The sequence below is a fragment of the Hyalella azteca genome, unplaced genomic scaffold (genome assembly GCF_000764305.2).
Source record: "Hyalella azteca isolate HAZT.00-mixed unplaced genomic scaffold, Hazt_2.0.2 contig17318, whole genome shotgun sequence".
Lineage (NCBI taxonomy): Eukaryota > Metazoa > Arthropoda > Malacostraca > Amphipoda > Hyalellidae > Hyalella > Hyalella azteca.
Genome location: NW_025947105.1, coordinates 26,326 through 51,665, shown reverse-complemented (window position 1 = coordinate 51,665; position 25,340 = coordinate 26,326). Strand labels below are relative to the sequence as shown.

Below are 25,340 nucleotides of genomic sequence, written 5' to 3'. Positions count from 1 at the left end.
ATGAAAACACAAAATTTTATCAGCGCTACTGCAGAAAATAAAAAAGTTGAGGTATCACCGACACATGTTGATCAAAGCATATCTGACGAAAAATGCAGAGATCTTTCATCCGATGTACACATAGTTGGCAATCTAGAAAATATTGCGATTTATCATGATCATAGTAACCCAACAATTTTATCTGAATTTCAAAAGCTAAACGTGAATCAATTGCGATGCGAAGTAGTTAGTGAAGCGATGAAAATGCCTGTTACCACAGACGGAAACGACACTGAAAATGTTCTTGTGTATTACACAGCTGACAAAAATGATGCTGCTCAGTTTTCTTCTCATGATGTATATAAAGATTCGCAAATTAGATTCGCACCTCCTGAGTACATAGAATCATCTTCTCTGCCCCCCACTCATGAAGCCGATAAAACTCTGGGTGTAAAAATACCTACTGATTACACTGCTGATAAAATGGAGGCAGAATTCGCGTTCTGTGATTATACTGAAAATCATGAGAAATTATTGTCACCAACCGAACAGAAAGTGGATATTATGCCTTCATCTCAATGTGCGAAAAAAGATTCAACTTTCTTGACATCAGATGAAACTGATGAAAGTGAAAATTCTGGTAATATAGATAGAAATAAACTGGATGAAAAATCAGCTCCTCCGTTTATCGTTGCAAACGAAATTTATAGTGCAGCACATTCCTCATCCGTCAATGCTCCGATCGTTGTGGCTGACCAACCACTCGTTTCAAGCCTTGGTGAATTCGACTCAGTTCGACAAACTGTTATAAAGATGAAGCTTCAACCGCAATTGTCCGACGGAGAAACGTCTGATTCAGAGTGTTCGGATGAAAGGTATGCAGCTGTGGGAACTCAAACTTCCTTTGCATTTGACCCTCCGAGACTATTACGGAAGAAAATGGTTGAGAGTTCAACGCAGGTGGAAGAAGATCGAGCGCTTTCGGTTGTAGGCTACAGCACATCGTGGCGAGTTGGTGGTGAAAAAGAAAAAGCTGAAGTTCCATCAAATCTTAGAGACTTGACTTTGGATGCGATGCTGCCTTCAGAAACTCAGGCGCTCGTTTTGCAGTCTACTGTTGGCCTTTCTTCGGATGGGAACATCGAGGACGATGCCAGTGAAATAGAATCAGTGCCTTGTGTTATAACTAGTCAGCTTAGCTTGAATATTATTGGCCTTGAACAGACCAAAGAGTCGCCAGATTCTAAAACAACAATATTAATGCAAACAGCCAGCCCCATTCAATCTACCTCTTATGAATTTGCTAATTTATCTGATTCTCATTCGAAGTCACGATGTAGTGAAGAATTCAAATGCTCGACTAGTCCTATTGCAAAGCTAACATCTGTTGACAGCAATGCTGGATCGGAACGAAAGGACAACAATGACTCTCAAGCTACCAGAGAGATTTTTATTGAAGCATATGACGACAATTCAGAGAGAGTGAAGACATTGAACAATGTTCAAGATACCGAAGTAGATGATACAAATGAACAGCTTCGGCCTAAAAACCCGATTCCTCCCGAATCAGAGAATCAAGTTTATGGTGACGTTGACCAAAATGCCGGACCTTCAGATTTTCAGTCGAGTCCTGCATCACAATACACCTCTGAGCTTGAATATGAAGATAGTGCGACACCGGTACCCTGGTTTCCATGTGAACATTCTTCTAGTGGTAACTTTGTCCCTTCGTTCTATGTTGAGGAAGAAGAACCGATATTTTTCACGTGTTCAGTTGTTCACACGCCCTGCTCGTCAGTTCCCCAAACACCCGACCAAGAAGCCGAGATAATTCTAGCGAGCAATTTCGATCGAACCTCAGAATGTGTAGGCGAAGACGCGCCATTGATGCCATCCTTCGTTGGCGGGCGCGAGTTTAGCGCCCCAACCCCAGTGCCAGTAAGAGAAATGTTTCTTCTTTGCTTCATGCTTAACTTCCCATAATGTGGAGTCTATTAATGCTAATAATCCAAGTGTGTTAAAAAGTCAATGTCGTATTTTTCGTAATTCCCTTGGTTTAACAAACTGTTGCATTCTTCACAGTAACATTATACAAGTCCATGAATTTCATGAAGTTTCTTTGCATTGCATAGTAAATCTGAAGCCAAGAGAGAACATTACTCTTTTTCGTATTTATAATTTTTCTTGAAGTGATTACAGAAACATTATTTTCTGTATGCAAATAAAGATCTCCCTTCAGAAAAATATTGCCACACACCATTGTTTACCGAAATGCTGCTCCGCCTTCTAGACCGGTTGAGTGGTTGATTGCAAAAGTGCATTAAGTATGATAGGTATTATTTTACTGTTACGTATGATAGGTACCATCTCGTTTATTTTATAGTTACGGCGATTGACACGAACAATTAGACGTAATTGGCAGGAACAATTTTTCCCGTGTTTTTGCAATGTTATTTTTTTCTAAATATGAAGCAATATATGATTGTGTATTCAACACTCGTTTATTTATGTGAAATTCTAATATTAAGTTATTTTGTTCCTATTTTGTGACTGCTTCTAATCTAATTTTAATACCATATGTTTTGAAGCCTTCCATTCCACCATTACTTTTCATTGCCGCACTATCTCAATGAAGTCGTTTTCTTTTTACACTGCTCTAAATAGCTACTAAATATTTATTTTTATGAAACCCCATTTGCTTGTATATTTGTTTAACAATATACCCGTGCTTCTAATCACATGTCTTCCTTTCCGCGCTATTCATAGACGATTTACACAATAATTCTCGTATATCATGCATGCGACTGTTGGGCTGCAAATGGATACATTTATTGATTACCTGGACATGAATTTATTGCGCACGGAATGTTGGCACCTTTTATCGTACACATACTTTCAAAGTCGTAACTAATCTATATATTTTATTCTAAGTTCTTGAAATATAATCGATATACCATTTCCAAACATTTGTTTTCAGTGATTTGAAGAATTCATTGCTTATGGAGTCGCTCTGGAGTTTACACTTTGTAATGGATATAACTGCTTGATTTTCACCTATTAACTTGCTTGCATCTTCCATGTCAATAATTAATTTCAACAAAATGTTCTTGGTGAATATTAATTTCCAAACGAATTTTTTAATTTTGTGTATATGATATGTGCATAAACGTTGAGAAATATGTAAAAAAAACTTGACTAATTATTTCTAAATACTGCAGAACCAGTCATCCGGAGGTGTGTCCAGCAAAGGCTCCAGCCCTGATATCCATGAATATGAAGTCGTCCAAAAAGGTTCGTTTAAGAAAGCCAATACTACCAAATTTTTACGCTCTAATGCTAAATCAATGGTTGAAGACAAGAAGAGTGTTGAAAACATGAAAATATAATCTATTGAAAACGGGTTTAAAAAATCACATACTACGTTTACGACCAAATTTTTACGCTCTAATGCCAAATCAACGGTTGAAGACAGGAATAGGGTTAATAATATGAAAATTTAATCTATTGAAAACTGGTTTAAAAATTTACATACTACGTTTGCTCGGGGCGGCCGAGCGATTAAGATCACGTTGATTGGAGCTGCAAGTTTAGGGTTCGAAACCTTTATTTAGCTGTGATAATTTTGATTTAAATTGGCGGAAGACCAAATGGTTAATTAAGAATAGTTGAAACGCCATTATAATCTAACCAAGGCTGACAGAACTATCTTTTATGTTCTGATTTATCTTTGTTTCGACATGATTTCAATTGGGCTCAACTCGACTCGTTAACGCTATGGCATCTCGACGATCGATCGTGCAAACTTTTCTCGGTTAGTATGAACGGTTAAAACTTGACTGCATTTTTATGAAGAAAAACTAACCCAAATCCAGTACTATTAACTAAGTACAAAGTATCGCACACATCGTTAACAAATTTTCCGCTTGTAACTAACAATATCATTGTAACCTATCGCGAGACCATATATTTGTTTCATCGAAGTTGGTAATTTCCATCTTTGCACGAATTTGATCTAATCCCGAGATTGAATGCCTCTAATTTGATCTAATCCCGAGATTGAATGCCTCTAATTTGATCTAATCCGAAATTGAATAGATCAGCTCGTAACTGTAAAGAACTAACAAATACTAATTCAATGAAAATAAAACCATAAATAAGCAAAGTTGATTCAACGTTTTGTCATTTTCAACTGAAGAATTGAAAATGCAAAGCGTGACGTCATTAATTTTTTTCTCGAAAATCTGTCATTAAACATAATTTTTTCATGTTAATCAACGTGATTTTGTGGGCAGCTGCCCCGGGTGTTGGCGACGAGCAGGAGACTCAACAGCGAACGAAGGGAGCGCCTGAGCAGACCAAGGCACTTCAAGCTCAATCTGAGGTGAACAGCAGCAAGGCTCTCTCATTTATCAATATAAGATCAGAGTCATCAATATAAGAAATCGATCAATATAAGAAATTCAGTAACACTATAAATGTTTCGATAAGCTCATTGGTTTGGTTCAATACAAGAAATTCAATAACACTATAAATGTTTCGATGAGCTCATTGGTTTGGTTCAATATAAGAAATTCAGTAACACTATAAATGTTTCGATAAGCACATTGGTTTGGTTCTACGCTTGACCATAACATGAACGAACGAATCAAGTGTTCCTGCTAATGTAATTGTTAAAGCTTGAAGTTTCGATTGCCATGCGTTCTCAACGTCGCTTTGTTACAAATCAACGGAACTTTCCTACTTAGAAAATGGCTAAGCTTGCACGAAACCGGTCAAATATCAGTATTAAGCATTAAAATTCCTCCAGTGGTAACGTATCTTCAATGGTAGTATTTAGCCAGTTGCATCAAGAAGACAGTTATAGGCTAGTGATCCATTTACGTTGTATCTCACCGCGCGATAAAACGATTTCAGCGATCACAGATTTGACATTAAAGCATTTTCAGCGAAGTTTACCAGTGTTGGCCACAGTACTTGATGAAGTCGGAAGGTTCGTATCAGATCAGCTAATACAAAGCTCGTCTTGAAAATAATTGCTTTATCTCGACAGATGAGATGTATATATATATATATATTTTCATGTATTTTCCCGACGTTCAACATCAAACTGTGGTAAAACATGGCGCGGCCTTGCGACGCCTTTGCTTGCACAGTGAAGCAACCTCGTTGCGGGTGCAACACTTTGTACATACAAGGGATCGATCCCTGCATTGCTTTGTCGATTGTCTGTAGATTGTAGCATTCAATAATGTTTGGCATATAGTTTGTCATATACCGCAGTTTTTAGGAAGTAAAAATGGAAAAATAGTTACACATTTTTTTTCATGGATTTAGCCAAAATTTCATTTTCAATGTTCATGTTATTTAAGTGTCATTCGACTCAATCCAGTTCAATTTCAAAGCTCGCGAAGAATTTTTCCCCAGTAACACATATCACTTACAAATTGTCAGTTTAAAACGGATGTTTTTAGCGCATTTTCTCATTTATGGAAAAAATTTCATTTATTTTCCCGACGTTCAACATCAAACTGTGGTAAAACATGGCGCGGCCTTGCGACGCCTTTGCTTGCACAGTGAAGCAACCTCGTTGCGGGTGCAACCCTTTGTACATACAAGGGATCGATCCCTGCATTGCTTTGTCGATTGTCTGTAGATTGTAGCATTCAATAATGTTTGGCATATAGTTTGTCATATACCGCAGTTTTTAGGAAGTAAAAATGGAAAAATAGTTACACATTTTTTTTCATGGATTTAGCCAAAATTTCATTTTCAATGTTCATGTTATTTAAGTGTCATTCGACTAAATCCAGTTCAATTTTAAAGCTCACGATGAAATTTTTCCCCAGTAACACATATCACTTACAAATTGTCAGTTTAAAACGGATGTTTTTAGCGCATTTTCTCATTTATGGAAAAAAAGGCGATATTGTGCTCGTCATGTCCGTCCGTCTGTCTGTCCGTCCTTGACTTCAGGTTTTCGTCGACGAGAAAATGCGCTCTCTGTTACTCACTACAGTGAGTACTGAGTTATATTTTTTTAACAGGGGATATGTGGGGGCGCAAGCACTGAGCCAGACGACGGACAGACTGATGATGATGAAGCCATTTCGCTAGATCCCACTGAACCGAAGTGCTGCCAGACTCGTGGAGGAGTTGAAGGCGCCATGCAGAGTGGCAGTGGCGTAGAAGAAGTCTCGGCGTCGTGAAGACAACGAGTGGCACAAGTGAAGTTGTAGTGGCATCGAGAAGTGTTATCAATGTGAAGAAATTAACGTAGCACTATATTGGTATTGTACAGATGATCGCTTCTCAGTCCATACTATTGGTTGCGTCTAGATGTCCGATAGCGTAGTTAATGATTACTTCAAGCTTTTAAATAGGAATTGTTTAGTCTTGTTAGCTATTTCAGTGTTAGGCAAGTAGTACGTGTAATTCCGTACTAAAACTGCATGTCTCACGTACTAGTACACTGGTCGTGTGCGTATCGGTGTTTCCTCACCAGATTAGTAGTACCTAGTCTCACTATATACAAACCGTAATTATTTTAGTCACTTTCCTCCATGCCCTCACCGACGAACCTTGATATTCTTTCCCAAATGTTATAGATAATAATGCGAGGAATCGATTGTTAGAATACAACTTTGAACAAGCCTAGAGTCGAAGCATAAATATTAAGCTTCCAGTATAGAAAGATTGTTATGGCACCGCGCACAAGAGACGTTTGAGTTACGAAGCTATCTATATCAACATTTATGAGGTTAATGAGAGTAACTCAAACGAATTGGCCTGTGGAGTTCGTGTTTGAAAACGCAATGAGTGGCATAGTTAAGTTTCAAACTCTCATTTCGTTCTGTACATGATATACGTATTTACAACTGTGTATGTTGTTTTCCTTAGTGTCAAGTCCATTAAGTGACCATGTCATGCAGTTCGTGTATCGGCTAACTTCAGTCCAAGTTGTAGCTGCAGCTCGAGCCTCACGGAAAAATAGTGATCGCTAATAGTAAAAGCCACATTGTCAATACTAAGTTTTATTTAAGTCCTGAAGAATGGAAATTGCCTGCAATATACATACACACGAGTTGAGCGAGCTTCAAAGATGCTTCAATATAATAAAAAATGCCTTCATTGATTATCTACAAATAAAATGTTTTAGCTCTGTGCCCTCCTGAAGAACCATTATTGAACACGAGTTTTATCTGACCGGATAATCTCACAAAAATTACTATTTATTTTTAAACACAAATCTTATAAATTAAAAAATAACTTCGAAGTAGGCTCAAAACTTCAAAAAAATAAAACCAGAACTGCATTCGTACCATACCAAATAGATCCCAGGACATGAATGGAGCAGATTTTTGGACCGTAAAAGTAGTCAATGAATGATTTACTAACGTCTTCCGACGAGTGCCATGCTGTCAACAAGGGTAGAACATCGTGGCCTATACATTCTAAAACAGAGAAGTTTTCAAATTCTGCAATGACGTACACAGCTTGACCTTTCGTCTTTGTAACATTCAAGTGTAATTTACATCAACAATTATTCGTACACGTGCGCCCTCGGCCTTGTAGTCCTTACTCCATTTAGAAGCAATGTGTGGCACATCTAAGTTCAGCATAGTATAGAAGGGATCGGTTTGTTTCTAAAAAGCGCACTGATGAGTGGTAGTCGTCTGAAATCACAATGTATTTTCATCTGCTTATTTGTGAAGAGTTGAAGCAGTTCCGTTGCTCTTCATGACAGTTATTAACGGTCGAATCATAGTCTATCAATTGGATTTCATTATCCATAGTCAAAGGGTCTCTTTCTCTGCGTTTCAGAAAAATCCTACCGTTTTTGTCACAATTTTTAAGTATATTATTCAAGGTCAGTTTGCTTCTATTGCAGGATGACTTATCGAAAATTGAGAAGCTTCTAGCTACATCAGCCATTGACTTTTTGCCGAGAGTCTGAGGCACAAGCAGGGTCAATCGGTAAGCCCTAGGAGCTCTTGGCCTGACAATGAGCTCCGAGATTATTTGAGCTTCATCGTCTTCGTCATTTGAATCTAATGTTATTTCTTCGGGGACGTTGATTTCGTCGCAGCCAGAGAAGAGGGTGGCTGAGTTTGGACTCTGCAAAGAACTTCTCACTGGGCAGGTTGTTCTAGGGAGCGAAACTTGCGCTTTAGTAGATGAGAATGGCACAAGAACGTTTGTAAGCACAGGACTAACGTTTGTATAAGTGTGAACTGATGGTATTGATGATGCGCCAGGCGGCAGACTTGACTTTACCACAGATGAAGGCAGTATGAGAGAAGCGATAGGAGTCAAGATGCTTGAGTTCAATGAATTAGGTTTATCCGAAGATTTCCCTTGATTCTGGGAAGAAATCGTTGAGGACTCAGCAAGTTGTGGCTCCTTGTCCATTGATGTACTTATGCCCAAACTTGGTGAATCAGATAAGGATAACGTGCAGCAGCTTGAGTTCTGTAATAAAGGAAAAATATATGAAACCAAAATTGCTCCAAGTGAAAATGTTTTAAAAACTCGGTGTATTTTTGATACACGGACAGTTGTGATGAGTAAATTTTTACACTGAATATAAGGAATAAGCACATGAGCGACTTACCACTAACGGGTCACTGCAGGACTCTGGTGGTGAACGCTGATCTTTAGAGGATTCCTGGTCGATAAGTGGGTCATTGCAGGATTCCAGGTCGATAAGTGAGTCATCGCAGGATTCTGAAGCTGTGTAGCAGTCGGGTGTATATGATGCCTCGTGAGAGCCTGTAAAGGACGTGGTCATCTTGTAAGATCATCATAAATTACCAGTTATATATGCTTCAATTCAAAGTTGGAATAATCACGAAAGCAAAAATACTAATCTATTCTGCATCAACTCAAGCCAAGGAGTAAAATTTCGAAGTTAAAATTTGTCTCGTGAAACGAATTTGGAAAAATTATTCAACATGTAACAGCTCCTTCAGAGAAATGCCGCAATTAAAATTTGCTTAAAAACGGCCAGTTGAATGATTGAACTTAAATTCACCCTTAAAATATGACTGTCAAAACAAGCAATCTGAATAAGTGAATCGTACGAAAATTCATCAGTGATTTTTTTGGCTATATATATCGCGCGAATCGTGAATCAAACTTACTTGCCGTTTGGGAAGGAAATTCTCGACTTAATTTTGCAGTGGCACATAATATTTTAGGGTCCAGAGGCTCTAGCAGCGGTGACTTGGACGTCAGCACTGAAGTAGTGTTGGCACACTGAACTGCGTCACTCGTCAGTGAAGTAGTGGTGGCTGGTGTTGTTAAGGTGGCATTCGACCGTTGTGATTCAGGGGAATTTTCCGCCCGTGGAAAGGAAGAAAATATTTTCATTCCTTTTTCTGAAAGAAACGCGTTATTTTCTGAAGAGTGTTCCAGTGCAGAGTCTGATTTTTCACTTGATTTGTTGGTCATTGATGGACCTTTGGAAATTTCTGCAAATGACATTTTGGACTTCGTTAGGGGTTTAGAATCATTGAAGGCCTTCGATTCTGTTTCTTCCCTTTTGGAAACCATGGCATGACAAGAGAGTTCTAAAACAGAGGTTTTCATAATTTTCAATGTCAGTTTAGACGATAGTTGAGTATCCTCCGTTGAAAGAAAATTATAATTTCCTGCCGATGATGAGCCTGAGTCATTGGGAGATTTCACATTGCTTGCTGCATGATCCCCCGACAGTTTTGGCGCCTCAGACCAAGTTGTCACTTCAGTAATGGAATCTAACTTCTCTGCTGAACGAGAACCCAAAATTTCTCTCAAAGGCACAGTTGGCGGATTCCTGCGTTCTGATGGTGGTAATAGCGTCTCAGTAGATGATTTTGATTTGCATTCCAAGTCGATAGGAGAAATCGTAGAATTCGCGATGACAACATCGAAAGGCGACATTTTCGAGCTTCTTGGTTCATTTAATAATGACAAGACGGGATCGTAATTCAGTGGTTTTGGTTTGGTCAGCAGTTTTTCAGTGCCCAGAGCATCGTGTGAACCAATTGACGAGTCTTCGTATTCAGATCTCATATCTGATGAGGATGACTCAATATCAATAACGATGGGATTATTTGAGTCGATTATCAATGGATCCTCAAGACGACAGGACACCTCATTGAACGTGAGATGCATATTAGATGAGGATGGCTCATTGCTTGCACTCGTAGACGCTACAACTATCGACTCTGAGGCGACCTCTCCTTGCGTCAGTTGGTCAAAAGGAGGCGCCATCTGGTGTGTATTATCACTAGCGCACACAACTGAAAATAAATAGAGGTACATTCAAGTCAATCTTACAAGAAAAATAATAATTAAATAATGAGTCATAAAGAAGGCTTTTTGTTGCAAATTTAGCCAATTACTAGGTGAAATTCAACACTTATTTTATTCCAACATCCTAAACCAAAAGGAATATTCATCATCTTCAAACTAATTATATAATCCACTTAAAACTATTGGAATCTTATTCATGTCCATTTGACAAGATAGGGATTATTCAGAAAAACGCTGTCACAATGAATAGAGACGCATCACCTGTACGTTCATTGCAGAATGGATTGTCATTTAAAGGAGAAGTCGCACCTGAATCTTGGCTAGCAATTGAAGATGAGGCGGAACAATATGTTGAACTAAATTGCTTAGTACGGTCCCAAGCAGCTGTCTCGAGGGCGAGAAGTTGAAGGTAAAGTTCAGCCGAACACTTTACACTTAATGACATCGCTTCTGCGAAGGCAGAATTCATATCACTGGAGCTCAGCTTCTTAAGCACCAAGCGCGGGACAGCTGCACACAAATGATAATTTGATCGGGTCAGGGAAGATATCAACAGAATAGAAAAAATCTTAATTTAAAAGCGTCGTCCACACACAGACAGTCTAAGGCATGTGTGGCCATGCAGAACCCCAAATTAGCTGAAATTTGACAAAAAATTCAATTCAATTTTTTGATATCTGAATGCAGGAGGTTGCATAAATGATGAAATATAATTAATTAAAAAATTAAGTATAAAAGTTCACACAAATGCTGAAGTACATCTATACATGTATAGGTCCACTCAACTAGTAACAACAGGGTCACTTCCACTAGTGCACGATGCAAACAAACTTAACTAGCTTCAAATTTTTGCTGGATTTCAAAATTGGATTTTCGTAACTACAAATCTATATTTTTTAGTATTTTGCTAATCAACATCAAGTGGTCTAAAAAGAAAAAAATGTCGTCATCATGGTCTTCGATTTTCTCAAAATTTTAAATGCAGCATCAGACATGTATTAAATAAACTTCTCCAAGATTTCAGGCCTCTAGCTGCAATACCCGGTAGTTGCTGATCGAAACCCCTTGTCTAAAGGGTAGTAAGTCGCCATACGTGCAACATCAAACAAAATGCAATTTATGGGGTCACATTACATAAAAAAAGTCTGTTTAAAAAATACCTCACAAATTTTTATTCACAATTAAATTCAGGCCAACAGTTTTGTAGTTATTTGTTTTGAAATTTTGTCAATTTCTCCATACATGCTGACATACTAAATTTGTACATGTCCTTCAGGGCGTCTACAAAGCCTGGGTAGCTGCAAATCTAGCTGTATTTTGTCCAGCACAACCATAAAGCTTAGTTACGAGTTCAAGTCCTTATCATTATCAGCAAGGAAATCATTGCAGTCTGAATATTGGTCAAATTTGTCACAAATGACAAATTTTGAGACACTCTGATCTATGACTGAAATTTTCATCAGTAATGATAGAGTTAATTTGGTTGAAATCTGCACACAAAACTATACAGGGTTTTGTCATACTAGTCATACTTTTGAATTATTTGTGGTGATGAGAACCTAAAAATGGCATTTTGTTCCATGTTGCACACATGAAAACTGACAAACCTACAGACAAGAGGGTCTAGAATCTAGATCAACAACAATTGCAGCTAGAAGCCTGAAATATTGGGAAGATTAATTTGATCCTAGTCTAGTGCTGGTTTAATAAAGTTAAGAAAAATTAGACATGATGGTGGGAAAGTTGAGACCAATTGGAATTGAATGTCCCAATTAAACTAGAGTAGAACTCACCCATTAATGACCTTCTTCTTACTTTTGATGTTCCTTTGGCTTGGTCGTGAAGCTTAGCTTTCAGTAAAGATTCCTTTGCTTCTTGCTTCAGCATTATTTTCCGCAGGTCATTATTTTGAAGAGTTCTGTTATGCAGTTTATGCATTTTATTTTGGTGCTTCTTGTCTTTCGTGATTTTCTTCCTTTTTTTAGGAGCAGAAGCTGCTATCTTTTTGGGAATAACACTCTTGAAAACAATAGGATATTGCTTAAAAATTTCGGGTGATTTATCAGTATAATATTTGTCATAGTCACTATCGCACTGTACAGATATTTGCGACACAACGTATTTAGTTGTTTTCTTTGTATCATTTTTCATTTCACTTGGAAGAAAGTCGTCAAATGACGAAATTACTCCTTCAAGTGCTTTATTAATATCTACTGGAGTGCGTTTCTTAAGAGGAGGCATATCGTCATCAGAAGATAGTAAGTCACTGTCATATATATTTTCATAGTAGTGATATTTCTGCTTGACAAGTTGATAAGACTGGGCAGCTTGGATTTGGGACTCTTTAGTTTTACATCTTGCCACAGTTGAACAGTTATGAGAAGGCTTAGTGGGACACAAGTCATCGAGTTCATGTTCATTGAATATTGCTTTTCTCAACTTAGCAATCTTACTTCCAGATTCCACAGATGAAGGAAATCCACAAAAGTCGTTGACCGGATTTTTCACAGGGCTGTTTTTAAACATTTCACTCGGCAAAATGGGATTAAATTGTTCAAAGAGCGACATCCTCGGCTTTAAATTAATATACATGGAAAAGTAATCATGACCATCATCAGGCTTCTTCCTTGATGGCAATTTTCGTTTATTTACATGATTCTTTGATGAAATATTAGCAGAGGATGAGCTAATTTGATTTGCACAAAATACATCCAAAGTCTGTTCAGAATGCATCACTGGGGCGCCAGAGGAGTCTTTCATGATTCAGTTTAAAAATTGAGGCTAATCACTTTATAATGGTTAAAAGCAAGAACAACAACAAATAAAATATCTGAAAAGAGGAAACTAAATTAATTATAATCTCTTAACCTATCTGCCTTGTAAAACACTTCATAGAGAGTTGCAAAAGCAATGTACATGCAAAAATAAATAATTCTACAGAAGGAAGTGTTGGTGTTCTTAACAAATGTATCCACAATGGTCTTCTCTCGAAAATATATATATATATATACATATATATATATTATATGCGTACAATTTATGACCAGAGAGTGCATTTGAATTTTCAAGGAGTTGAACAATTCTTAGATGACGTTGGTAGATCAAAAGGCAGATTTAGCAAATAATAATATATTAACTCAGACTTCTTCAAAGTCTGGATCGCTGCATGAAAGCAATGTCATTTACAAATTTTTAATGCTTGAAAGAAGGTTGTAACTTCTCCAAAATGTAAATTACATCGGTTTGACCAGCACGACATTGAGGCACAGACTCACATGCCATCTGCAAGCTGGAGGCCCAAAGAATCATATGCGGGAGGCCCACGAGACCATCACCCGTGGTGCAAGAGGCCTGCACCAGCATCGTCATGCGGTGCCCCGACGCTACAAGACTGTCAATAGAGGAGGCTCTCATAATCAAAGACGAGGCTTGATAGAGGAGGCTCTTTTCACAATGTTCAAAATATTAGTAAGCAAAAGGCTTTAGGAAAATTCTTTACATTCAAACGAATTATGAATGAGGAGATTACAATGAAGCTATTTTATATTGGTATATACCATCAAACAGGGTAATAAGGGACAGGTGGGGTAATAAGGGACCCACATACGTTAGTGAATTTCATAGAAATATTGTAGCACACTATCATACTTACTATCTACGTAGCATAAAGCAAGTGAAGAAATCATACATTTATTACCTTTAAAAAATCCCTGAAAAAAGTGTGAAAAGTGAGATTTTTATAAAGTACCTCTGCTAAGGTCTATAGCAAAAAAAACTTTGCCATATTAAAAATTTTACTTACATAGAAGTAGCACACAGGTGTTGGCCTAAAAACAGGATTGACTGACTTTGCATACCTCATTCCCCAAAAAATGGCAGTCATTTCTGCACGACGGGGTTAATAAGGGACACCCCCAAAAACGCATTTACAGTAAAACCTCTGTTAGCAAAGGCTCCAGTTAACAAAAAAATCAAATAACAGCATATAATTTTGATTAAATTTAAATCATTCAGTGAAAAAAAATCACCTAATGAAAAATTAACGCGTCAGTCATCACAAATTGTGATGACTGATCCATCCATTACCAATGGTAATGGATGTGTACTCTGCATGCTTCAAATGTTTTAAAAGTGTTTTATTTCAAGTGTCACTTATTACCCTGTTGCCAGGCTTAATTCAGGATGCTTTCATTTTGCGTCTGGCACGTTACAAACAGCATATGGAATTTTTTAGAGATGCCATATGATAGCCCTCGCAAAGACCTTAAAAATGAGCCCAAACTCGTTTATGAAATGTTTCATGTTAAGAAGTTATCAAGAAAAAATACTCAAAACCGTCCTTTATTACCCTGTTTGATGGTACAGTCCTATTTTGCTTTTTAATGATTGAGTAGTGAACCAAATTGGTATTCCATCAAAAATTTAGAATATTTAGTCATGAAACTATAAAAAAATTGGAAGTTGATCCACTTGGCAAGAACATCTGTTCAAACCTGTTTGGACTAGATTCATTTGACCCAAATAAGCATCTTGCATGAAGAATTAGGCAATCGGGAAGATTCGTGTTCACCGATTTTTCCTCTTGGTGTTGTACAATGCACTATTTAACATTTAAACCTTCCAGATCAGCCCAAAGAAAGCCAGTAGTGAAAGGTGGACAAAAAGATAGAGAAAAAACGAGACAAACTATTAAAAAAAATATCTCCAAAACGTAAGATCATTTCCTTAGTCAATGATCCATCTCTAATCTACTTGTTAAAAAAGGTACAAGATTAAGGCCCCTCCTTTGCAATTTAGGTAAATTTTAGCATCAAACCAATGATTAAGATGACTGAATCTTGCGCATCAAAAACACCATTCCTAGAACTTCGTCTTGCTTTGGTGGACGTTAGGTAGTCCATTGAATGCCCAACTAAGAAAAGTACAGCAATAACCTTTGAAACCTTAGTGCAACAATAACTGGCCTTAGCTACAGAAATTAACTGTAGCACCTGGCAAGTCCTCTCATTTTACCTGACACCCATCACCTGAGAAGTACAGCAATAACCTTTGAAACCTTAGTGCAACAATAACTTGCCTTAGCTACAGAAATTAACTGTAGCACCTGGCAAGTCCTCACATTTTACCTGACACCCATCATTATTGCACACATCCTTTCACCACAATCTGTAATGATAAGATCCCCTTGAAAAAACTCCAATATCAAAAAAGTCACTTGTATTGCCTATACTTTCTCCTCTATAGTCAGCCTAGGTTTATACATCCTGAAAGCCATGGATGGTGTTACTGGAAAGCAATCTTGCTCATTTTCAACTTAATCTATCAGTGCTATTAATTAAACCTTCTTCATGATCAATGAACTTTTCCATTCAATGTTGTTTCTGAGCTGATATAATGAATTAATTTTAACCAAGTCAAGTCATTGACTAATATGCTGCCACCATTGCTCCAAGATTCACACTGCAATTCTGTTGGGTGAGTTCACAGCTATTACCAATGTTCAGTTAGCTCTGAACAAGTATTTCTATTAATTTCTACAGCTTTATTTACCATTGCATTACTGCCAAGCATTATTTAACTAAAACCTAATATCATCTATATAACTTTCTTCGCTCAAGTTCATAGACTTAATGGTTAGGCAGTTCTTACTTCACCTTTATACACAATTGTACTCAATTCATTGATTTAAATTAGATTCAAAAGTGTTGGTTTGTATTTTAATTGAATTTCATCATGACATTATTCTACACATTTTGGCTGTTAATTATTAATTCACAATTCCTTAATTGCCTCAACGATTTGAATTCCTTTGGTTTCAGCCTGATTGTAAGTCCTGTTCTCATGGTATTTGAAGAAACATATAATTTATTTGTAACACTTACTGCCAGTTGTTGGTTTCTACCATAAATTTTATGTTGTTTGCCCTATTTTCCAGTAGGGGGAAGCACCAACTTATCCCATTGGTATTTAGTTTCTAGTTTTTGACTTGAGCAGGTTCTATCCGCTCCTACCACGTTATAGTAAACCTATACCAGAAGACAAAAGCTTTCATTCAACCCCACAATCGTGACAGTACCGTGCTGTCACAATGAACTTCTAGCACATAGCGTGGTAGATTATAATTTTGGTGTAGCATTGAAGTACAATAATTATACTGGTGGTAGCATGCATTATTATTTTATAGCTTTCAGCTGCCTGATGAACAGTCACACCTTTGCAATGAATGAGTTGCACACACCATCAGTGTAGTGTGGTATACATACCATCAGTGTGGTGTGATATACCTCCCATCACCTGTCTATGCTACCCATTCCCAAAATCATGATCTGTTTCCTATTCTATTATGCTTAAACTTAACGTTTAACACAAATTCCACAATATTATTATCCATTTGTATTTCAGGCTTGCAAGTGGCTTTTAACCATTTCACGGGTAAGTTACCATATATGATCACTTGAAATCGCGTCACAAAAAGCCTCACCATGGCTTCCTGTTTGTTTTTGAGGCATCCTTATAATGCCTCAGTCAATCCCTAATTATCTGACCATCGTTCTATCTATAGCATCACCAGCTGCAAAGTCCACAAATTAAAATATGAGCATTTAAATGAAGGTTTTGACTTGGACAATGGAATTGATGCTCTTTCCGCATTTTCTTCAAAATTTGGAAGCATCAATATATATATTTATTTATTTTGGCAACTTGATTAAATTTAATTAAATTAAATTTTTATGTTTCTAATTTTTCATTTGCATAAACTGAATTCTAAGTATAAAGAAAAATTTTGTGTACTGATTGCATTTATTGAATTCTTCAAGTGCAATTTAAACCTTCAATAGGCAAAATTTGCAAAAATTCATATAAATAAATATATTGTATAATACTTCTTACTTTCTTGAAATGGCTTCTGAAATTTTAATTTCTGGATATTTCAATGCTTGCCCGCTAAAGGGTTAAATATTATAAACTAGATGTCTATTCAACTTCTTTTATCATAAAAAAGGTTCTAAGTAGAAGTTAGTAATTGTGGTTCTGGTCCTTTTCTTTCCATAGCAGGATTTTAGTACAGAATTTACAAAAAAAGGAATACAGATTTACATTTGCATCTTTCTACTTGGATTGACACCATTCATTCAGAACTTGGGCATTGAGACTCCATCCAAATCATGGCCAACACTCCAACCTAGACCTCATTTGAATGCAGTATGCCAACAGTGGCAGATTGAATATATCTATTCTTTCCATGCATTTTAAAAAGTGTATAGGATGAAGGAATTTGAGTAAAGACATGTAAAGAATGAAGGAATTTGAGTCCATTTACAGGCAACTCCACCCCTTCTCTGAGTTTAGATTTTAAATACTCTTAACACGTTGGCCGCGATTGCTGATTTGGGCCCGAATGCCGTACGGGTGATAGGTTCAAACTTGTATATCTTCAGTTACCCGGCAGATAGCAAGGAGAAAAGTTGTGTGCAGCTCTGTAGGGCTATGTTCTGTCATTGTGTCACATAAAATTAGTGGCCGCATTTGGTGCACATCGCTCAGGGGTGAAATTCGTCATTATTCCTGGCGATGTGTACCAAATGAAGCCATGCCTGTTGTGGCTCATATTGGCTCACGCCGCCTATCGTAATCACTTCTAATACTATGGGCGATGTGTACCAAGCAAAGACATGCATCTATGGCTCATATTGCCAAAAAAAACCTAAAGTTATCACTTTTATCACTGTGAGTGATGCGCGCAAGAAATCTACATTAGTTTTGAGTCATAATTGCACACATTATGGCTATTGGTATCTCTTAGCTTATTTATACAAAGATAGATTTATATATTGCTTTCATCAATGGACACAAATTTCGTAATTTTTGTATTACTTGCATTTGAAAATAAAACTATTTCTCTAAGCAGTAGTTGACTTCAAAGCATTCCCTAACATGCTTATTTAATTGTATCATTGAAATTATAAATTTGAAAGAGTAATAAGATTTTATAAAAATATGTATTTTTCATATGAATGTACCACATGTGTACACATCGCGATTCTGAGAAGTACAGCGTGTACATATATGGCGCACATCGCGGCCAACGTGTTAATTTGTTACCACCTCCTAATTTGTACTCTAAGGTTACTACTTAGTTATCTTTCCACTTGGTCACAGAAACACTTCCACAGAAAGCTTTATCCATAGACCATGCTTAACCTTGTCCCTTGGCATTTGAAGACAACTATAACATGCCAGTTCAGTCCTCTCCACTTTTAGCAGTCAGTGAGATCATCAAATGCTTATTTTATGAAAGTTCATTTTGTGAAAAATGCTTTGGTTTAGTTTACTGATTATTATTCTGGCCCTGTTTAGTTAATTTACTCATTTCTCTTGTTTACCTGTTCCATTCAATCCAGTTGGGTTACAGGTTATTTAGTTATCAGGCTAGGTTCCCCCTATCAATTAAACCCCTGGGCTATCCCATTCTACTAACTTGACAGCATTTACATTTCATCTTCATGTAATTCTGATTTTTATTCAATACATTTTACTTGGTTTTTCCTCTGTTCGTTCTGAGTTCTATTTTAATATTTTGTTTCATGTACCTATAGGTATACTACTATAGGTATACTGGTACAATATTGGTCAGACCACAGATCTTTAGACAGGGCTGACCCACGAATTATAGCAAAAATTAAGTCACCATTTCTTATATGATAGCATTTCCAGTGAAAAATTCATTATATTCATGCCACATTGTAAATTCAGTTATGGCTTGGGCTGACAAGATCTGGCAGAAATGAAGCAACTCAATGCATTCTTACAAGTATGCTCCACAATACAAATCACAATATTTCACTTCTATGAATGTACGGTATTAATTGAAAGAAATTATTAAATGAATTTCTTTCCAATAAAATGAATAAAATAGTGATTTAAGTAAATGGAGGTTAATTTTTCACTACTTTTTATTAATTTTATCATAATGTTTAAACTGAAATGTTGGATTTGAAGACTGGCCTAGGCAGGGTGGAATCCTAAAAATGGTCATTCACATATTTACAACTGATCCAGCCAGGTTAATTGCTCAGTAATAAAATGTTACCCAAGTAATATAAGGAGAGTTTTGTTCTAAGTACTTAGATCCAATATGATGTCTACCTGTTTGCATATTGCTCCTATTAAATTCCATCCAGGACTACACATCTAGCAACAAGTTTCCAAAATTATTGAAAATGTCCCTTAGGGGTTACAAGATTCTAGTAAAAGGTAAAAAATTTCCAATCTTGTGTTGGGCCACTATATAATAACATTGTTGATCTTTTATTGAATAAATGAGCAAACAAAATATCAACTTCAGTGTATGGTGGTTCATTTTTCTATCCTCAGTCTTTTTACTTTTATGCCTAAACTGACATTTTTGGATTGAAAAACTTGCCTAGGCAGGGTGGAATTCTAGAAATGGTCATTCAACTATTTGTGATCACTCACACATGGTAACTTGCATAGTTTCAAAATACTACCCAAGTAATACGGAAAAGTATTATTCCACATTCTTAGATCCAATATGATGTGTACCTGTTCATATATTACTATTATTGAATTCCATCTCTGTGCACAATCAAGCCACAACTTTGCAATAAAAAATTTCAGTCAGAACCTTCAAAATTTCACTATAAATTATAATTTTTTATCTTGTTGCAGACTTCTCTGAATTTGCGTTGTTTCTCTGACAAAAAAAAATGAAAATTGGCCTCAGATAAATTGCTTCAAAGTATAATTTTTTTTAAAAAAGGCTGTTTCTAGGGTTAAAAAGATAGGCTGTAATGTGTGCATGTGGCTTGATAGATGAGTTAGTGGCTCAGAAATAGCTTTCTAAGGCTTCATAAACAAATTAAAAAACATATTCCAAACATTCAGTTGTAGGTATTTGCAAACACCATGCACAGAGTACAACCAAACCTCAAAATAATGGCCCTATGATTTTATCAATGACAATAAGCATTTTGTGATGATCTCCAAGCTTAACTGACAGCTTAACTGAGTCAATTCAGGGTAATGAACAAGTAAAGTGCAACTATAACCAGGCCATCCTGTTCATCAAGAAGTTTCCTTTCTTTAGTGGATTGGCTGCAGTTCCCTTGTGTTACCAGAGAGCATAAGGAAAAAAATTTCTATCATCTATCACAATCAATGAAAAAACGAATGGAATATGAAAGAAGCAATAGTTATTTGTGCATGCTTTTCAAATTTCAGTATTCAGCAAGGATAAGCAGAGTATCTGATAATAGACAAGATGAAAGATGAATGCACATCAGAGATTCGCATCATGTCAATGTAATTGCAATTTGTAGATCAGAATGCAACTAAGGTGAATATTTACTATGATTTCAACCTTTACAGGTAATCCTACTAAGTCACACCTCTTTCATTGAATTGGAAATATTGTGGCTCTAAAGTCATGTGATTAAAAAGTCTGATTATAAAGTCATGTGATTATAAAAAAGTCATGTGATTATAAAGTGATTATAAAGTCATGTGATTATAAAGTCTGATCAAAAATATCATGGCTCCCAAAAAGTTATTCTAAAAAAATTCTATGTTCTGCAGTTTACATCAACCTCAGCACACAAAACATTTTTTTGTCAACAGTATTCATTTGTTTTTTTTCTACTGGCCATCCACTCAAATTTTTTGTGCACAAAAATTCTTGTTAATGGTCTTTTAGAAACGGTCATGTCTGACAGCATGCTAATGGCAGTCAAACTATGATCATGAATGCATCTTTGAATAATGCAAAATGATAGTGTTATAATGTGCCATATTGCCTCTTATGTGAAGATAAGGAGTTTTTCAAGGTTTATCTCCTATTTTAAGGGTAAAATTAGAGAAATGACATAACAGTTGTTATAGTTTGAATAAATAATTCTACAGTTTAGACTATAGTCTGGAAGATGCGTCAGAATCGCAGAAATTTATTTTATCTTATCCATCTGCAGTGTAACAAATATTTAGAGAAAAATTTCTGTATGCTGTGCATAAAAATAATTTAAACACAAATGCATAATAGCTGCAAACATATACTCACATGGTTTGACTAAGCATATACATATAAAAATGACCACATATTTTCCATGCCTGCTCCTGTTAACAGAGGCGGCTGTGTAATAATGCATTTGTATCCTTTCACGGTATGACCCTGTACCATGCAAAACAAACCCATTACTTGCATTTAAAATGAAAAGAATTTATCAATAAATTTCCATGTAGATGCAAAACATGTAAATGAAGTAAAAATCAATGCACAACCTAACAACAAGAGAAAAGTTTTGAAGAGTTCATATGCACAGTTCTATCAAATCTATTCAGAACATCACAGCAATCAGAAAAACTGGCTGCAGAAATGTCAGATGGAAGTAGAACAGTCTCTGAGATTTAAAATTCAATATCTTCTTTGGCTCTCCAATAATCCTCCTAATAGTACATTAAATATTACCAAATCTTTAATAATAATTGCCAGTTTCATAAATATATATGATGAAATGTCATCTTGATGAAGTTTTCAGAGATTTGCTGCAAGCCACAACAAGCTTCATTGCTTTTAATATCACTTGGAGAATAATTGTTATTGAGATTTTAATCATATGTTGACAATATATAATATGTTTTACAGAAACACAGATATCAGGAGTTGCATAATATAAATTTCAAGGTATGTGATTATCATGCAGGCTAACATGTATATAAATTTATATATTATTATTGAATGGCAGAACCTGCTTGTTTACACATGTACAATTAAATACCAGAGAATTTGTTGATTTAAATTATCAGAGGGGAAAAATCTTCAGATGATTACAGCCGGACATGTGGCCAGTTGCCAATCTCCAAATTCAATTATCAAGTAATATCTCCCGAACTAATGAACGCAGCTCAAGGAAACTAGGAACAAGTATTCATCAGAACCTAATGGTAATTTTTAGCTCATAAAAATTTATAAATTCCACCTTCGTTTGTGAGTTATATTGCAATAAAGCCCAAAATTCGCAGTGATCAAAGAATTTCTTCTAAACTACTGAACAGATTTGAACGAAATTTTGAATATACATTCCTAACTACCAAATGACAATTTTATAGCTTTTTAACAATTTTTTTATTTTACCTTCGTTTGTGAGTTTCTTTTCATTTCACTATCATTCTCAATTTTACATTTCCTTATATTCAGCCCGTATTGCCGGATAATTTGTCGCTTAAATTCACGGCAACCAAGAAATTTCTTCCAAACTGCTGAACAGATTCCAATGAAACTTTGTTGTATATAAATACCTAACCTCTCAAGAGTGATGTTTAGCTTGTAACAATTTTTCTATTTTGCTTCCATTCGCTAGTTATACAGATATAGGAGGACCGACCGGCTTTTCTACTGGCCAGTTTAACAAAGAGCCGTTTACATATACATAACAAAGAGCCCTATACGTATAGCCATATAACTGGCAAACCAAGACAAAACAAAAAAATTGTAGCGAGCTAAACATCACAGTTGCTGAGGGTAGGTATTTAAATACTAAGTTTCGTTCAAATCTATTCAGTAGATTTGGAAGATATTTCTTGATTACTACAAATTTAAGCATGTATTGCTGTTTAAATCATGAATGAAGGTAAAATGGAAAAAAAAACTTGCAAACACAGGCACAATCAACTAAATTTTAAAGAGCAAAACATTACTGTGTTATGGGCTGTCACTCTTACTGCTGGAGAGTGTTGTTACCTTGATCCCACTTGGGGAAGTAATGCTCCCCCAGTTCTGAGTTAATGTGAAATTATTTAGAATCCTGAAATTCATGGTGAACATAATCTATATATTTGTTGTCAGTGCTCTCCATCTCATTCTCTTTGCCCTTTTTGCAGACCATTATTTTATACGTCAGTGGTGATTGATTAAAGTTCCAAATCTCCTATCCGCCATCATATTGTACTCACACTACTGACTGTGGTTGGTGAGTAGTAGTTGTCAAGACATAGGTACCTTTTTAAATCACTGCTCATATATTCAGTGGTAAAGATTTTAATGTTGTGTTTTTGAGAATGTCGTTATAGATGAGAAATATATTTATCTGTTATCCTGTTTGATAGTTTATTGTGTATATACACATGTTTTGATGTTTGTATTGATGTTGTGTTTATTAATAGTTGTGTTAGGTGTTGATAATGTAAATATTTTACAGAAGCATCTTCAAGTACTTCATAAGCGACCCATGCCCCGGTTGTACAGTTGCCATCTGTCTGTTAGCCCGGTCGCCTAGTTGTACGGTTGATGGTTGTCCAGTTTAGGAGTTATATGGTTATGGTTTCGTTTTCCAGTTACCCAGTTATTTGGCTAGGTTTTTGATTTAGGGTTCCCTATCTTGTTTAAATTTTAAGTTCCTTAATAATTAAATCTTGTATTAGAATTAAATAAAGTTGAACAAAAAGAGAAAAACACCTGGTGGACAGGGATGGCTATAAGGGGAGTTGGGAGGCCATCTTTTATTTAACCCTTTAGATATCAAAGAACCTTGAATACCTTCCCTCATTCAACTAATAAAGACGACCCATTACAACTGTTTAGTAGTTAGGACTGTAAATTCAGAATTTTGTATCTGTTCAATAGTTTGGAAGAAATTTCTTGATCACTGTGAATTTTGGCCCATATTGCCATATAACTATGGCAAAAAACAAATGAAGGCAAAATAAAAAAAAACTCACAAGCTAAACATTACTGTTAGGTCCTAATGAATATGTGTACCAAGTTTCATCAAGTTAAGTTCATTAGTTTAAGAGATATTCCTTGATCATTGAATTTGGCCATGAGACCGGCCGCGAGTCCAGCTGTTAGTTAACATAACATAACCCAGACATAAACCCAGGAGAGTTTAAAAAATATACGTTTAAAAATTACTTTTTAAAGACAACACTTCCAAAGAATCCAGTGTCTTCAATCTTACAGATGTACAATGAATTTCTCATTTAATTTTCAAATATTAAAAAATTTATTTTTCAATTTCTTGATATATATACGGTATATATATATATTTAATACCTATATAAATTTTTTTTCAAAATTATTCATTGATTCATGCATTGCCTCTGACTTCACACAAGTGTGCAAAATTTCAGATCAATTAGACAGGTAAAAGTGTCAAATATCAGTTATAAGATTTGTAGCTGACAAAATTATTTTTTCCATTTTTTCAATATTGAAAAAAAATAAAAATTTTCAATTTTCAAAATAATTAATTTTGATTCGTGCATTGTCTCCAACTTTACACGAGTGTGCTAAATTTCAGATCGATAGGATAAGTAGAAGTGTATTAAATTTTGATTACAAGATTTGTAGCAGCCAGACAAAAAAACAAACAGACATGAAGTGAAGATAAAGAGAAGTGTTATAAAAACAGATCTGGGTGAAAAAAAACCATCACTGGGAGTCATGATGTGCCCACATGCTGTGTACAAATCATCACACAAACATTAGAACTTCTGACTTTGACTTCGGACTACCGCCCCCCTCTACCGCCCACCAAACGCCCTCTTCTTCTTTACTGCCCCCCAAAATCTTTCAACTGCCCCTAGGGGGGCGATATCACCCACTTTGCGAACCACTAATTTAAATCAATGAATTTTCTGGTCATTAATATTCAAATATGCGTAACCCTACTATTCTTTTTTAATACATTAGTTTTCCAGTAATACCAAATTAATGTCTGATGCTTCAGAATATTTAATTTAATTGCTCATTATTTTTTACAACACTTCTCTTTAACTTCACTTCTTGTCTGTTTGTTTGTCTGTCTGTCTGCTACAAATTTTGTAATCGAAATTTAATACACTTCTACTTATCCTATCGATCTGAAATTATGCACACTTGTGTTAAGTTGGAGACAATGCATGAATCAAATGCCAAAATAAATTATTTTCCCGAGTGTAGCCTTCAACACTTCAAGCAGTCCATATCTAGGCCGTGGGTTGCACCAGCCCTCGGTCGAACAGCCACTTGTCAAGTATTAAAATCACTTGACTGCTTAAATCGCAAGTTTACC

At 35.9% G+C, this 25,340-nt stretch overlaps 2 protein-coding genes across 3 annotated transcripts; one reads left to right on the top strand and one right to left on the bottom strand.

Annotated features, from left to right (window-relative positions):
* LOC108667448 lies at nt 1-6,185 on the top strand. Its single transcript, XM_018154472.2, has 4 exons — nt 1-1,917; nt 3,198-3,270; nt 4,272-4,360; nt 6,024-6,185. Exons 1-4 carry the CDS (start codon nt 1-3, stop codon nt 6,183-6,185), a joined length of 2,241 nt encoding a protein of 746 aa, XP_018009961.1.
* An 809-nt stretch (nt 6,186-6,994) lies between these two features.
* On the bottom strand, nt 6,995-13,106 carry LOC108667450. 2 transcript variants are annotated; one of them, XM_018154474.2, is made up of 5 exons: nt 12,069-13,106; nt 10,537-10,785; nt 9,120-10,262; nt 8,591-8,748; nt 6,995-8,448 (listed from the first exon to the last, which is right to left on the bottom strand). In XM_018154474.2, exons 1-5 carry the CDS (start codon nt 13,033-13,035, stop codon nt 7,672-7,674), a joined length of 3,294 nt encoding a protein of 1,097 aa, XP_018009963.1. In that variant the 5' UTR covers nt 13,036-13,106; the 3' UTR covers nt 6,995-7,671. The 2 variants fall into 2 exon arrangements, with proteins under 2 accessions (XP_018009963.1, XP_018009964.1); XM_018154475.2 differs by having other exon boundaries at nt 10,585-10,785.
* Between the last annotated feature and the right edge of the window lie 12,234 nt (nt 13,107-25,340).